Genomic DNA, 16293 nt, shown 5'->3' on the forward strand with positions numbered 1-16293 from the left:
TTAGAAGTTTGACGCACATCGTTACAAAATATACTTAACAAGGTGTGCGTCTAAATTCCAATAGTGCCAATTAGTGCTCATTATGGCTTAAGTGCTGTTTTCAGTGCTCATTAACTTGTTAAGCTTGTTAACTTATGTGCATTGTTATAGAATCCCCGCCAATCTCTAGGCACACTAAATAGAATCTGGGAGCTAATGCACAAGGGGTTCTGCGCTGCTTTTACAATTTGCCGTAGCAGCTACAGATAATCCTATGCCAAGTGTATTACAGTGAGCTCATTAGTATTAAAATAAGCATTCAATGTGATGCATAGACTTTTCCATGCACTACACAGAAAGCAGTGCCTACCTTTTAACGTGCAAAATTTTCCGGCTGGTCTGGAGCTGTTGTTGCATGAGGGCGACTTATCGGTGGAGCATTCTGCTTGCACAACTTCTCAGTGGAGCAATCTCCTTACCCTAACTTCCGCAGACTTATCACCTGCCATGCTCCTTGTCTGCTGGTCAGAAACCAGATGCACCCCTCACTGCAGAGCCATAAAATTGGTGAGGCATAAAGGCAGTCTCTTTATCATTGCTAGGGAAGAAGTATTGGATGTTGTTCAGCCAGACTCTCAACATATTAGCCCTGTTTGATTTTCTAATCGAGATGCCTGGAAAAGTGTTGACTAATTTTTAAAGAGCCAGGGCTCCAATAAAGCCTTAGCTGACACAGGACACATGTCACTTTCTGTAACGAGGAACCGGCATCCCAGCTGCCCTGTCTTTCCAATAAACAGTGACAAACAGCGTGCACCACTGCACCAAAACCTGGGTCTGGGAGTAAGATTTCCCTTTCTCTCTGAGGGCACTCAGGGCCCAAGAAGTCCCATGTTTCCGGCATACCGTGAGCCCTACAGAATCCTCCCTAATCCTGTCCTACCTGTTTGACAGCTCTGGAGCTCCCAAGGATGTTGAGTAACTTGTATATGCAAGTGGGAAATCTAGCTCAATCCCACTGCAGCCATAGTTTTACCTTGTACATGGACATAGCTGCCATGAAACGAAAGAGAAAAAGGAACAAGAGTGCGAGTGTGACCACCGCCAACACTCTGTTCTGCACATGTGTTAGGCGCTTTCCCTACAAGCTGCTTGCAGAACTTCCACGCATCTCATTTCCATGTGATTTGCTTGGCGCATCAGTCACTGTTTACAAATCGGTAAGTTCAACTGCAGCTATAAACGCAAGCGGTATTTAACACCAATTTTAGCCCTAAAAGAGAACTATTTTTATTTTGAAGGATCTTTTTATGAGCAAATTAAGGGCACTCAACCTTTGAAGAAGAATTTATAAATGATTGTATGTTCAAAGATAATATGATTTTATGGTGCAGATAGATGGTATTTTTATGATTTGGGCAGGAGGCAAAGGTACGCTTTTATCTTTTTACAATTGGTTAAACACTAGAAATGAGAATTTAAGGTTTCAATTGAATTATGATCCTAAGGAAATCTCTTTTTTGGATATCAATATTCAATACTGTGAGGACAAATTCAGCACTACCATATTTCAAAAATCAACAGATGTGAATAAATTATTGCATTATGGAAGTTGCCACAATAGGACTCTGAAATTAAACTTATTCTACAGCCAGTTTTGTTTTTGAGGATAAAAAGAATATGCTCTGAAAAACAACACATGATCCAACAGGCAAAGTACATGGCCTCAAGGTTTCTTGAAAGAGGCTACTTGAGAAAATACATTGAAGAAGGTTTTGATAGGGCTGTACAACAGATTCCCTTTTAAAAATACAACCAAAGAAAGCACAAGATAAAATAGTATGTACTCTGTAATATGACTATATTACTCGTGATATTATTCGTATCATTAAAAAACACTGGGAAATTATACAATGTATTCCATATTTTTTAAAATAGAGAGGTCATGATTAATTTAAGAGAATGAAAAACCTTAAGGAAAAACCATGTGAAAAATACAACCAAGAAGATGTTCCACTCAATGTGGAAACTTAAAAGAGTAAGACCTTTCTTCCCAAGGACCATCTTTCGCAACCTGGTACAGTCAATAGTACTGAGCCACCTTGACTACTGCAATGCACTCTACGCAGGTTGTAAAGAGCAAATCATTAAGAAACTTCAAACTGCCCAGAACACTGCAGCCAGACTCATATTTGGAAAATCAAAAGATGAAAGTGCTAAACCCCTAAGGAAAAAGTTACACTGGCTTCCACTTAAGGAACGTATCGCGTTCAAGGTATGCTCTCTAGTTCATAAAATCATTCACAGAAATGCCCCAGCCTACATGTTAGACCTGGTAGACTTACCACCCAGGAACGCTAAAAGATCATCCCGCACATTCCTTAATCTTCACTTCCCCAAATGTAAAGGTCTAAAATATAGACTAACACATGCGTCAAGCTTTTCTTACCTGAGCACGCAGTTATGGAATGCACTGCCACTTAATCTAAAAACTATTTATGAATTAACTAACTTTCGTAAATCTCTGAAGACCTACCTCTTCAACAAGGCATACCACAACGATAAATAACTATAAATGTAACACATCTCCATTTTACTTATACTCGGAACTGTTCTCTTCTCATATCTATTTGTTCTATGCTATCATGTCATCCAACTATTATTTTCCAAACTGGAATGGCGAATGCCATAACGGTACATTGTAAGCCACATTGAGCCTGCAAATAGGTAGGAAAATGTTGCCTGTTAGTCCATTTTAAAGCATGGAAACAGACGTTAAAAAATAAAAACAAAAAAAATATTGATGCCTTTTTTTTAATAGAACTTACAATCCATATGAGAGAAACCTTTGTCACCATTCATGCATATAAGGCAGACCTTTTATTTAGTTGGCTTAAGATATATTCAAAGCAGCTTTATTTCATGCTCTATAACCTATGCACCCTCAATCTACACATACGTTTCCCCCCAGATTCTATATAGTATGTCCTAAGCTGTGCACACATATACAGTCATATTCTATATTCGTGTGCGCAACTTAGTTAAGCCCATCAGCAAGCAATTATTTACACTTGCATTAATTAGAATTTACACAAACTGTCTAGTGAAGTGAATAAATTCTAAGTAGCATAGTTGAAAGGGGGCCTCACTCAAGGAGGTTTTATGACAGGAGACTGTATGAGCCTATCTTACCTATGTATGGACAGAAGTCAGTGGGCAAAGCTTGTCGCCATCTTCATTTGTCCAACACAATAGCAAATGCCATTGAAAAACAATCAAAGCTACTAAGTTACCCATTCCAGAAGGGAGACTTTTTGGCCAGTGGTAGATTTTTTGTCAAACTCGTCCTGATGCATTATGGGACCTACAGCACTGATTTCAATAGAAAGAATCATGAACTACAAATACTACACTACTTTGGGATGTAAGACCAGGACCAGCCAAAAACAAAAGTCTCCAGCCTGGGTAACTTGGCAACTCCTAAACAACAGCAAACTAGATTTCTGCATTCTCTCAGGAGGGAGAGGGATGTAAAGGGAGTTTTCGAGGGGTCTGAGAAGAGGGCGGGGAGGAAGCAAATGCATTGCTACCGCTACATCCGCCGCCCGCCACGTCGCTCGCTCTTCTCTTACGCAATTTCCTGTTTCCGGCAAAAGGGGGGGGGGGCGCTGGTGGTGCAGGGTAGATGGATGCTGGGTACAGGAGTAGGAAAGCTGTGGGATTGTTGGTAAGCGACCTCAGGTAATGAGGTGAGGTGCCGGATCGCGGACAAGGAGGAGAGTGGAAGCGGTTCATGGTCTCCCGATCCCCGAATGCGCATGAGGAAGGGACTTGAGTTTGAGGGCAGCTGAATGCATGTGATTTGGTATCGTTCGGAGCAGCCTGCAGTTTGGCACAGTGCTCCTGGCTTCATCGTGGCAGGTGTTTGAATTCACACAAGCTGCTTGTGAATTCTGCAGGTGGCGTGTTTAGTTTTTGGTGTATCCTTAACACGTGTCTTCTTTACTTGTGGTCTTGAGTGACAGTAGAGAGCATATATTTTTCTTTAGGTCTTATTATGTTCAGGAACCATCCAGGATTACTGGGCAGAAGCTGACTGCAAGTTGTTTTCTTCAGTGGCCTGAGGTGGTAAAAGTTTTGCAAGCCGCTGACACAAGGGGAAGGGGAAAGTCCGTTGATGGAAACAAACTGCTTATCTGCAGCCGGCTCAGATTGGAAAGGAGGGCAATGTGTGAAACGATGATGAAGCCACTTAGTTGGGGCTGGATAAGAAAGAGGTGACGTGGATTTTAGCCATAAGGTGGAACTGAGTGGGAGAACTGCATATGGCCAGGTGAGTCCTAATCTAAAGAAAAAAATGTTTTCCAGCTCTCAAATATATAGTAATAATAGGAGTAAGGAGAAAAGTATGTGACTGAGTGTAAGTGTAATTTGTGAAACAAAACGCTTTCAAATGAAAGAATGCATTAGAGAACAGTGGGTCAGAATATGAGATCTTGGGGGTAGACATGAGCAGCACCAGAAAATATATATTTTTAGAAAGGGTGGTGGATGTACGAATTGGAATGGCAGTGGAGGTGATGGACACAAAAACAACATTCAAGATTCCCTAGTTGTAAATAAGAGAGAGGAAAAGCAGAGATGTTCTGTGACATTTGTAGCAGAAAGGAAATTCTGCAGATTAGATGGGCTTAATGGTCCATATCTTATGTACTTAGGTTGCTGTGTGCCTCAGGATTTAAAAGTACTCTTTTAAGTACAGGGCTGCCCTGGGGACTCCACAACCATTGAGATTTTGAGCATATCCACCATGAATCTTCATCAGACTAATTTGTATGTACTGAGTCTCCAATGAATGCAAATTGATCTCATTTATATTTTATGTATTTATTTGGATTTTGCTTGCACCTTTTTCAGTAGTAGCTCAAAGATCAACATGTACAATCTTTAAAACTTCTACTATTGTCTTATAATGTCTGCTGCTTTATCACTGTTATGTATTTCACCACCATGTAACACATAACCCTCTGTAAACCAAATGTATATTCTCTTCTACTTCCAGTATCCATGATGAATTGTAAGCCACATTGAGCCTGCAAAGAGGTGGGATAATGTGGGATACAAATGCAATAAATAAGTAAAAGTGAGTTATATGTCAGGCTCACAATCTTAACGCGTGTTTACAAAGGTGCGCCATAGGCGCATTTGTGTTTTTAATGCACGTTAGCGTTTAACGTGCATTAAAAACACTAACACGCCTTAGTAAACATACCCCTAAGTTTGTACCTGAGACAATGGAGGGTTTAAGTGACTTGCCCAAGATCACAAGGAGCAGCAGCGGGATTTGAACTGGGTGCTCTAACCACTAGGCCACTTCTCCATTCTACACCACTATTCATTGTGGGTATCCTGAAAACCCAACTGGCTTTGGAGTTCCCAGGACAAGTTTAGGAAGCTCTACTGTAGGAGTTGTGCCTATATTAATTAGGTGAATGAGCTATTGAGTATTGTTACCTGTGGGGTGAAGGGGCTGAGTATTGACTAGAATGTGAGAGCATGTTGGTTTAATGCTAAATTTCTTGATTTCTTTTTTTTTTCTAGAATAACTTTCTCATGCTTGTATCCTGGTTCTTGGCACATCAGCGTGCCCCCAGTAAGTCCATTTGCCCGTAGGCATCTGGCTTTTTTTACACTTTTTATTGTGGTCTTCATCCTGATCCTCCTTCCCATTACAGACCTGTGGCTGTGGCACTCCAGACCCCTGAAAGACAGGCAGTTTGAGAAGTGAGTGACCTTTTGGACTTTAAAAGCATTTTTTAACATGGCCAGTAACAAGATGTAGCTATAAGTCCTAGCAAGAAACACTATTGTTGTGGCAGGTTCTGACTTGTTTAGTGTAAACTAGGAGGCAGATGCATCAAAGTCCCATTAAAGCACCGATTGCTATTTCTAACTCTGTAAAAATTACCGAGTTGGAAATAGCGAAGGATGCTCAAAACAAACAGGATGCAAATGAGCTCGCAAAAACAGCAAGCAGCAATCGATCTGTCAAGCATGCAATTGCTAAACATGGCTATTCTGCACATGCTACAGACGGCTTTCCTACACGCATACAAGCTGCGTGTACGAAAGCAGTTTGTAGCTTTTTTTTGTTTTCTACAATTTCTGACCCACAAGGAGCTTGATTAGAGGTTGAGGACTTGGCAGCATGCTGCTGTGATCCGTTTTCCCCATATTTATTTAATTTTTATTTATTTGTTACATTTGTTTCCCACATTTTCCCACCTATTTGTAGGCTTCATGTGGCTTACATAGTACCGGAGAGGCGTTTGCAGACTCTGGTGTAAACAAATACAAAGTGATATTGTGGTAAGATAAAGTTCATGTGGCACAGCCACATTAGGGAATCGTACAACGGAACAGTTGTGTTATGTCCATTACGTACTTTGGTTTTGTTGTGTTGCAGAGATCAGGCATTTATGTTGGATTGGTAGGGTATGCCTTTTTAAACAGGTTAGTTTTTAGTTTTTTCCGGAAGTTTAGGTGGTCGTATGTAGTTTTCCAGGCTTTTGGTAATGCGTTCCACAGTTGTGTGCTTATGTAGGAGAAACTGGATGCGTAAGTTGATTTGTATTTGAGTCCTTTGCAGCTTGGGTAGTGCAGATTTAGGTGTATTTGTGTTGATTCGCATGTGTTTCTAGTTGGTAGGTCGATCAGGTCTGTCATGTATCCCAGGGCTTCACCGTAGATAAATTTTGTGAACCAGAGTGCAGATTTTGAAAGCAGTGCGTTCTTTGATTGGGAGCCAGTGTAGTTTTTTGCGGAGGGGTTTTGCGCTTTCAAATCGCTTTTTTCCAAAGATAAGTCTAGCTGCCGTGTTTTGAGTGGTCTGAAGTTTCTTTAATTTAGCTTGTTCTTTACATCCCGCATAAATTCCATTGCAGTAGTCTAAATGGCTTAGAGCCATTGATTGTATCAGGTTGCAAAATGTTTCCCTCGGGAAGAATTGTTTCACGCGTTTGAGTTTCCACATTGAGTGGAACATTTTCTTTGTTGTGGATGTCACTTGGCTCTCTAGTGTTAGATTGCGGTCCAATGTAATGCTGAGGATTTTCAGGCTGTCTGAGATAGGGAGGGTATAATCTGGGGTGTTGATAATTGTGGGGTTGACCGCGCTGTGTTGGGATGAGAGGATAGGACAGTGTGTTTTTTCTTTGTTGAGTTTTAGTTGAAATGCATTTGCCCAAGAGTCCATGATGTTCAAGCTGATCTTGATTTCGTTAGTGATTTCTGTCAGTTTAGATTTGTAAGGAATGTATATTGTGACATCGTCTGCATAGATGAAGGGGTTAAGGCCTTGGTGGGATAAGGACTTGGCGAGTGAGATCATCATTAGGTTGAAGAGGATCAGTGATAGCGGTGATCCTTGTGGTACTCCGCAGTCTGCTTTCCATGGCTATTCCTGGCTCTTGCTCCATCTGGAAAACCTCTGGGCTGATCTGTCATCTACGGCACTGTTAGCTACAGAGAACAGGCAGGTCCATAATGCTTTGCAACTTCACAGCTGCTGGACGGTCCACAGCTCTCCTCAGCCATCCAAACAGTACTGACAGCTCCTGACCACCTGTTTAAAATTCATCATAAAGGTAGGCGGTCCTTTCTGTGCATCACTGGGAAAATGGCTGTGCATTACTCAGAATGCAGATTTGAAGGCTATCGTGACACAAAAAGAGCCCGCAGAACAGGAAAAGAGCACGCAGAACCCCTTTGTGCATGTCTTGCTGAATTCCGTGCTCGCTTAACCAGCTAAAACCAGTGTAAAAACCACGTTGCTGGCTTGTTAATTTTTGTCATTTGGGTGTGAAAGTTCAAGAGTGCAAAAGGACAACAATTACAATATATTGGGAGTCTACTGCTTTACAGTGAATGATACCCTATGTGCTTCAGAGTAAGCATGTCCCAGTGCCATAGCAAGCTATGTGCGGTCAGTGAGGCTGCACAGGGTACAAGAGAGGGGGGAGCCCTGTCCATCGTCTTGCCTTGCTTGGCCGCGATGCGCCGTGGGATGGGAAGGCTTTGGGGGCTTGCTGCACAGGGCTTGTTTTCAGCTTGGGAGGCACCTGTCAGGTCCTGACACCTTACATTTCTCTCTGTGAAACTTGCTCTAAATTACTCAGCCAAATACAGGTTCCTAGTTTTTTTTCAGAAGTGAGTCCACACTTTCCCTGTTGGCCACTATCAGTGGGATGATGTGTAATTGGAGCAGTCAGCTGTTTGGTGTAGTGCTTCCTGGCCTCAGAATAGGGCATGGCAAATGCTTGAACCTATGAGTTCTGCAGGTGCCTTGTGGCTTAGATGTGTACAGTAGGGACAGTTTTATGAAACAGAGCGAGATTTCAGAGCCATTTATAATGGTAGCAGGAAGCAAGAGAAGGTAAACAGGAAAGACATGCTCAGGATGCCTTTTTTTTTCTCCTAGTTATTCAAATGGTGCCTACCATTAAAGAGTTAGCTGTACCCGCCACTTCCTTCCTCTCCAGCAAACAAATGTATGTGTGTGGGTTTTTTTCCCCCTAAACAAACATTAAAAAATAAGAATGTGGAGATAACTCCAATCTCAAAAACTCTAAAGCAGCTCCATTATTTAGCAACAATGTGTACATCTTCCCATAACTCAATTACTGATACTACTTGAAAATAGGAGGAAAAAGCCTCAGTAAGCTTTGTAAGCACTACAAAGTGCAAGCTGTAATCTTACTGTGGGGGATTAAAAAAAAAAAACTCCTATAAAGCAATGTCCATTTGTTTACTAATTTTTCAACTTATATAAATTGAAAAAAAATTATCTTTGAATATGTTTGATGGCCTCAAGGTTTTCAAACAAAATTCATGTCCAGTAGCCAGCATTTCGTCCTACTGCCTCAAGGAATCATGAACCACTAGAAAGCAAAGCAAAGCCAAACATATCAATCCAAGATCAAACTCAAACCAATATAAGATAAACATATTGGTAGCTTTTACCTCATAATTTTGAGAGAGCGTTCGTGGGAGAGACAACCAGAGCTATTCAGCTCACAAAACCTGGCGGCAATTTGTAAAATAAAACGTCATAAGACTTCATAACCAGTTAGAATGGCAGCTCTTCTTTTGGTAACTGCTGTTTTTCCAGTCATACTTTTAGGTTCAGTGGTGTCCAGAGTGACTATCCAATGCTGTTCCAATTACAAAAGTAGCCTTTGTTGATCCCTTCCACATTTCTTTACAATACAAAACATCTAAGTGATAAAAAAAAACTGACTATTCAATAAACAATGTGGTGCCAAAGGAGAATTTTCTGTGTCGCTATAGTGCGCTTTTTTGTTCCAACATTTGGACCTGAAACCTTCTGGAGATTTTCTCCATATACTTTCTAAGAGGGGCAGATTATGCAGTACACCACAAATTCGGATGCATACAACGTTATGATGTTTCTACAAGTACCTCCTTGAATACTTTCAAATCTGATCTTAAAACGGTTCCGTAAATATTTCTTTTTCTATTACTTTGAGGAATTGTTTGAGCCCTAGTGAGTCCTGATAGAAGCGCAGAGTACCTAGTGTTTTTTTTTTTTACCTCCCCCTCCTTCCTTTCATACATTGGAGTTCTCCCTTTCTTTCCTATTGTGTGTTTTGTTTCATTAATCTGTTTACCTAGTCTGCTTTTAGTCTGTACGCTGCCTAGATGGAATATCCCATTAGCCGGGATGATAAGTTACTAATAAACTTGAGTATAATACTACAAATTATGCAGCCCCGCAAACAGCATGTTCTCACATTCCAGTGATGTCTAATGCTCCTAGAGACAAAATTTGCAGCTACTGTATATCTAAGGACATGTCTGTCTTCTGTGTCATCTTGTTTCCTCATAGTTTGTAACAATAAGTCCTTGTTATTAAATATAGTTCTTCTATAGGCTTTATTGATGAGGGAAACAGGGTAATCCTCTATTGAGTAGACGTTATTTAAGAACTTTGGCTTGTTTTTTATATTCTCTGACTGTTCAACCCAGAGAACATCTTAAAAATGGTGAAAATGTAGGGCTATCCTTCAGTGATCTATGATGATAACTGCCATATTCCAGTCTATCTCTTTCTGGTGAACTGTAGGGAAGAAACCTTCTGCATCTTTTTTTTTTTTTTTTTTTTTTAACAAAAACATCCAGGAAGGATATCTCACTCTGATGGTAACTGTAGTGAACTTCAATCTGTAAATGCCATAGTACCGAAACATTGATAGCTTCGCTTTTAAGTGATTTGCATGCAATTCTGGATAAGGGTAATATTGCTTTGGTGGTATCTCTTGACCTATCGGCCACTTTTGATCTGGTGGATCACTCTGTACTACTTTCATATTTGTTAGTGATAAGGCTCACAGGTTTAGCATGTTAGTGGTTTTCTTCTTTTTTGCAGGCTAGATCTTTTTCAGTTCATGCAGGGTCTGGTATCTCTCACATTCATTCTTTATTGTGGGGTCCCGCAGGGCTTTATTTTGTCCCCATTGCTGCTCAATATTTATGTGAGTTCCTTAGCCACACATTCAATTTTTTGGTGTCAAAGCCCTCTTCTTGTTGATGATATTTTTCCAACACCACCCAACTATTGATCTTTCTCCATTGCAGTCTTGTCTGTTGGGCATTGCAGATTGATTAGCATCTCAGAAACTAGTTTTAAACTAGAGAGTTGCACAGGGACAGAAATCTTGCCCATCCCTGCTGGAATCTTACTCGTCCCCACTGGAATTTAACCCATCCCCAACCATCCCCTTAAGAATTTAATGGTACATAAAAGAAAATTCCAGTCAGCTCCCTCAGTCTCTCTGTGGATTTGAGCTACAGCACTGTAGGCAAGGAAGGAATAGAAGTTGGAACACTCTGGTGCGTACATGTAAGATTTGTTTCTGATTCACTGGCACTGTGTGCTGAGAGGTCGCCACATGCACGTGCCAGTAGGTCAGGTGACATGTGATTCTTGTGCCTGTATCAGAGCTGAGGTCTGTGCACCAGCCTGGGCCAAGCAAAGAGGATTAATAGTAACATAGTAAGTGACAGCAAATAAAGACCTGAACGGTCCATCCACTCTGCCCAATAGTCACACTCATTATCAATTCATCATTAAATCAACGAGTGTGATATTATATACTAGAATATGGTCTTTCGTTCGTGTTTCTGGAACAAAGACCACAGAAGTCTATCTAGCCCTATCCTTATGTTCCAACTGCTGGAGTTGCAATTGAAGCCCACTCCAGTCTATTCGTCTTCTCATTTGTGGGACACAGACCGTAAAAGTCTGTCCAGCACTGTCCTCATGTTCCAGCCACTGAAGTGGCTGTTTAAGCCCTTTCCAGCCCATCCTAAACCAGGTTGCCATGTATGAGAGACAGACCATACAAGTCTGCCCAGTATCAGCCCTAGTTCATCACAGCCAGATTCGCCATCTAAGAGTCACTTGACGCAGCCATTTAAGGTTAGGTTTTATATAACTTCCATTTTCTAATTAGAGATCCTCTGTGTTCATCCCACGCCTTTTTGAATTCCGTCATCATTTGTGACTCTACCACCTCCTTAATGGAAGACTTTCCACATTTGTGCTGTGAAAGCAAGGAAGAAGAGGAGGAGGAGGAGGAGACGGCACTCAAAGAACTTGGTATTCGGTAGATGAGAGGCTGGTGCAGGTGCAGCTTACACTTCCGCAGGAACCCCACAGGAACTGCCTCCGTCCCCGCGGGAACCCCACAGAACTGCTTCCATCCCCGCGGGAACCCTGCAGGAACTGCCTCTGTCCCCGCGGGAATCCCGTGAGCCCCGTTCCCGTGCAGTTCTCTATTTTAAACCCAGATAAGACCATTACATCGGCCACATTTCCTTTTTTTTTCTTTTGGAATTCCTATTATTCCAGTTTCTTCGTTTAAATATTTAGGTGTCTATGTAGAACAAACAAATGTGATCATGTCACCCCACTATTGACTTGGCTTCATTTAGCTCCTGTCACCATATCTCATCTGGTTTACAATTTTAATCCTTACTCCCAAAACTTATTATTCTGGTGAACCAGCATACTTATCTTCATTGGTCATTCCCTATACACCTACTCATTCTCTACGTTTCTTGGGTGCAAATAGATTAGTTCTTCTCAGTCTAAACTTTGCACTTTGAGTTCGCTAGTCAATGAACATTTTTCTTGTTGGCGCCTAAGTTATGCAAGGTCATCTCCCAAATTCAAGACCAGCTTAATAACTCTTTTTCTACTTTGGCATTTTCCTCATAACCACTTTTTAGACTGGCAGATTGAATGACCAGTGGTCTGTAGGTATTCTTTTATGTTTGTTTTATAGGTTTTGCATGTTCTTGAATGTTTGTTGTCTCTTTTCTATCTGGTAAATGGAGTTCCTTTCAATGAATTGTTTGTAGGTTTTTGTTTTGCACACCGCTTTATGCAATGGCAGTAAAAGCGGTATATCAAGTTCAATAAATGAATGAATGATGGGTCTGATTAATCAAAGCATAAAAAGCTTGTAACTCCTGTTCTGTGCCATTCCTTATAAAAAAAATGTAGTCATTAACCTTATCCATAAATTAATGGAGTAGAATCTTGAAGGTTTAATAGTGTCTTGTTCATAAAAAGCTAGAAAAAGATTAGCTACTGATAGCGCCATTTTAGCCCCCATGACCACACCTAAAATTTGTTTAAAAATAAAAAGGCAAGAATCATATAGAAAATGTTATTACAAGGGAGGCCAAGTCTAATAAAAATTGAGTTGGAATTCTAGTATTAGTCCTACTATTGAGAAACTCCAAAATTGTCAAATCCTTTTGCTGAGGTATTACTGTAAATAATGTAATATCCAAGGTTGCCATCCATGTATTGAGATATGCTTCCTGGATGTTTTTCTTTTAAAAAGAGGCAGAAGGAATATGGCTGCCATAGCGTGAGGACATGCTGCAGTTCTCTTCTGTGGTACATTTCTAATCTTAACCTGTGGTGATGCCTAAGCAAAGGGGGAAGGTGTCAATTCCTGCTCGTTGCCCGAATGTCCCTTGTCTTCGGCAGGCAGAGATTACAGCATACTGTACCCCAAAGGACGAACTGACTTCAATGGGCAAGAAGGAGGGTCCGAGCTTTGGAAGTGAAGTTGCACTTAGTCCTGCAAACCCTGTGCTACCACCTTGCCCTGGAATGGAGTTGTAGGAGCAGATGCCATTGAGAGTGGAAGCTGCCGGAGCAGGCGGTTCTGAGCGGGACTCCGACCGCCAACGCCGTATTACAGTGGTTCTGGGCCCAGTGGTAGTATAGACTTAGCCAGGGGCTGCTCTGGAAGGTCAAGCTGAGGGCTTGACTTTTCAGTTGCTTTGGTTAAGCAAGCTACAGTGACTCTAGACTCCATTTGGCAGGTTCTGCAGTACCTCTATTGAATCTGTTCTATGGTACTGCCTGCAGTTCTCCAGGAATCTGGGAAAATTGTGAAGTTGGAGAAAGAACTTGTCACTATAGGAGTAGCTCTGGAAGGACTTTCTGAGAAGGTTTAGCAGGTGAAATCTCTACAATCTACTTTTTGTTCAAGATAAGATGATAATGTTTAAGAAGGTTGAGAATGTGAGAATTACATAAGAGCTTTGAAGTTAAGACTGGTGAACTTTTGGCATTTAATGAAAATTACACCTAAGGATATGTTTTACAGATTTCTGAAAGATGTATTTTAAGTATGAAGAACTGGAACTTTCTGCTTTTGAATAAAATGTTCTATGGGGCTCATTTCCAAAACATTTAGACATACAAAGTTACATAGAGGGGCATAATCGAAGCCGGCCATCTATATGGCCAGCCCCGTAAAGCGGCGCCCTGACCGTATTATCGAAATAAGATAGCTGGCTATCTTTCGTTTCGATAATACGGTCGGAGCCAGCCAAACCTCAGCATTTGGGCCGGCTTTAGAGATGGCTGGCATTGGTTTCCGGTGATAATGGAAACTAGTGCTGGTGATCTCAAACCCGGCCAAATCCAAGGTATTTGTTCGTGGGAGGAGCCAGCATTTGTAGTGCACTGGTCCCCCTCACATGCCAGAACACCAACCGGGCACCCTAGGGGGCACTGCAGTGGACTTCAAAAATTGCTCCCAGGTGCATACCTCCCTTACTTTGGGTGCTGAGCCCCCCCAAACCCACTCTCCACAACTCTACATCACTACCATAGCCCTGAGGGTTGAAGGGGGGCACCTACATGTGGGTACAGTGGGTTTTTTTTTGGGAGGGGGGGGTTGGAGGGCTCCCATTTACCACCACAAGTGTAACAGCTGGGGGGGGGGGGGTGGGCCTGGGTCCACCTGCCTGAAGTGCACTGCACCCACTAAAAACTGCAACAGGGACTTGCATACTGCTGTCAGGGAGCTGGGTATGACATTTCAGGCTGGCATACAGACTGGCAAAATAATGTTTTTAAAAATTTTTTTTGTGTGGGAGGGGGTTGGTGACCACTGGGGGAGTAAGGGGAGGTAACATAGTAGATGACGGCAGAAAAAGACCTGCACGGTCCATCCAGTCTGCCCAACAAGACAACTCATGTGTGCTTCTTTTGTGTATACCCTACTTTGATTTGTACCTGTGCTCTTCAGGGCACAGACCGTATAAGTCTGCCCAGCACTAGCCCCGCCTCCCAACCACCAGCCCCGCCTCCCAACCACTGGCTCTGGCACAGACCGTATAAGTCTGCCCAGCACTATCCCCGCCTCCCACCACCGGCTCTGGCACAAACCGTATACGTCTGCCCAGCGCTATCTCTGCCTCCCAACCTCCAGTCCCGCCTCCCACCACTGGCTCTGGCACAGACCGTATAAGTCTGCCCCGCACTATCCCCGCCTCCCACTTCCGGCTCTGCTATCCAATCTCGGTTAAGCTCCTGAGGATCCTTTCCTTCTGAACAGGATTCCTTTATGTTTATCCCACGCATGTTTGAATTCCGTTACCGTTTTCCTCTCCACCACCTCCCGCGGGAGGGCATTCCAAGCATCAGGTCATCCCTGATTCCCTCCGGTGGTCATCTGGTCAATTGGGGCACTTTTTTGAGGCTTGGTCCTAAAAATAAATGGACCAAGTGAAGCCGGCCAAGTGCTCGTCAGGGGCGCCTTTCTTTTTTCCATTATCGGCCGAAGCCGGCCATCTCATAAACGCCCTGCCTTCCATACCCTGTGGAAACGCCCCCTTTAACTTTGGCCGGCTGTGCGACGGAAAGCAGTTGGAGCCGGCCAAAATCGGCTTTCCATTATACCGATTTGGCTGGGTTCAGGAGATAGCCGTTCATCTCCCGAATTGTGTCGGAAGATAGCCGGCGATATCCTTCAAAAATAAGCAGGATAGGGGCTCTTTTTTTTTTTTTTTTCCCCAAAAAGAACAACGTCCAAAAAGTGGCATAAGGCAGCATTTGGACAAATTTCTTCTCAAAATGTCCAAATTGGTATTTTCGAAACCTATTTTGCAGACATTTATCTATGCAATTCATCTGCAGTGTGTCCAAATCACAAGGGGGTGTGTTGGGGGCGGGCTTAGGGCATTCCTAACCCTTGAATGTTTTACAGCCATAATGGAACAAAACAAAAATATCTAGGGCTACTACATTTTGATGTAGACCTGTTTTTAGAATGAGTAAAGCACAAAAATGTGCCCTAAATGACCAGATGACAACTGGAGGGAATTAGGGATGCCCTCTCCCACCCCCCAAATATGTTAAATAAAAACAGTACATACAAGCTTCTGACAGCTTCAGATGTTATAGCTGCTTCTGTTAGAGAAGCAAGTAGGTCCTTGGATTAGCCTAGTGGTCGTTGCAGTGAACTGTAGAGAGGAGGACTGGGGCCCATGTCCCAGTCTCTACCTGTTACACTTGTGGTGGAAAGTGTGAGTCGTCCCACACTCGCCAAAAAACCTACTGTACCCACATATAAGTGATACCTTCACCCATAAGGGCTATTGTAATGGTGTACAGTTGGGGACGGTGAATTTAGGTAGGTTTTGGAGGGCTCAGTAGATAAGAGAAGGGAGCAATAGTGAGATGTGTACTTGGGAGCTTTTATAGGAAGTCAAGAGCAGTGCCCCATTGCATTGCTCTCCTGGGATGTCTATGTGGTCAGTATAGTAAGAATGCTGGCTCCTCCTACAACCCAATGGCTACATGCAAGATGGTTTTGTGCTCTGCATTTTTGAAAAAAAAAAAAAAAGGTGTTTTGCTGTTTTGAAAATGTCTATATTTCCTATTCGAATTTGGGACATTTAACGAAAGTCCAACTTAGA

The 16293-nt window shown here is 42.3% G+C and overlaps 1 protein-coding gene across 2 annotated transcripts in view; it reads left to right on the plus strand.

Annotated features, from left to right (window-relative positions):
* Nucleotides 1–3669: 3669 nt before the first annotated feature.
* Nucleotides 3670–16293, plus strand: part of ENTPD7 (ectonucleoside triphosphate diphosphohydrolase 7) — a 40263-nt gene continuing 27639 nt past the window's right edge. For both annotated transcript variants that reach the window (XR_003942111.1, XM_030202934.1), the window contains exons 1-2: nt 3670–4312; nt 5581–5763. Coding sequence is in view for 1 of the 2 variants with exons in the window: in XM_030202934.1 (XP_030058794.1) it covers nt 4305–4312; nt 5581–5763 (191 nt within the window). In the remaining variant the exon portion in view is untranslated. The remainder of the gene's footprint in view (nt 4313–5580; nt 5764–16293) is intronic.

The sequence above is a fragment of the Microcaecilia unicolor genome, chromosome 5, assembly GCF_901765095.1.
Source record: "Microcaecilia unicolor chromosome 5, aMicUni1.1, whole genome shotgun sequence".
NCBI lineage: Eukaryota > Metazoa > Chordata > Amphibia > Gymnophiona > Siphonopidae > Microcaecilia > Microcaecilia unicolor.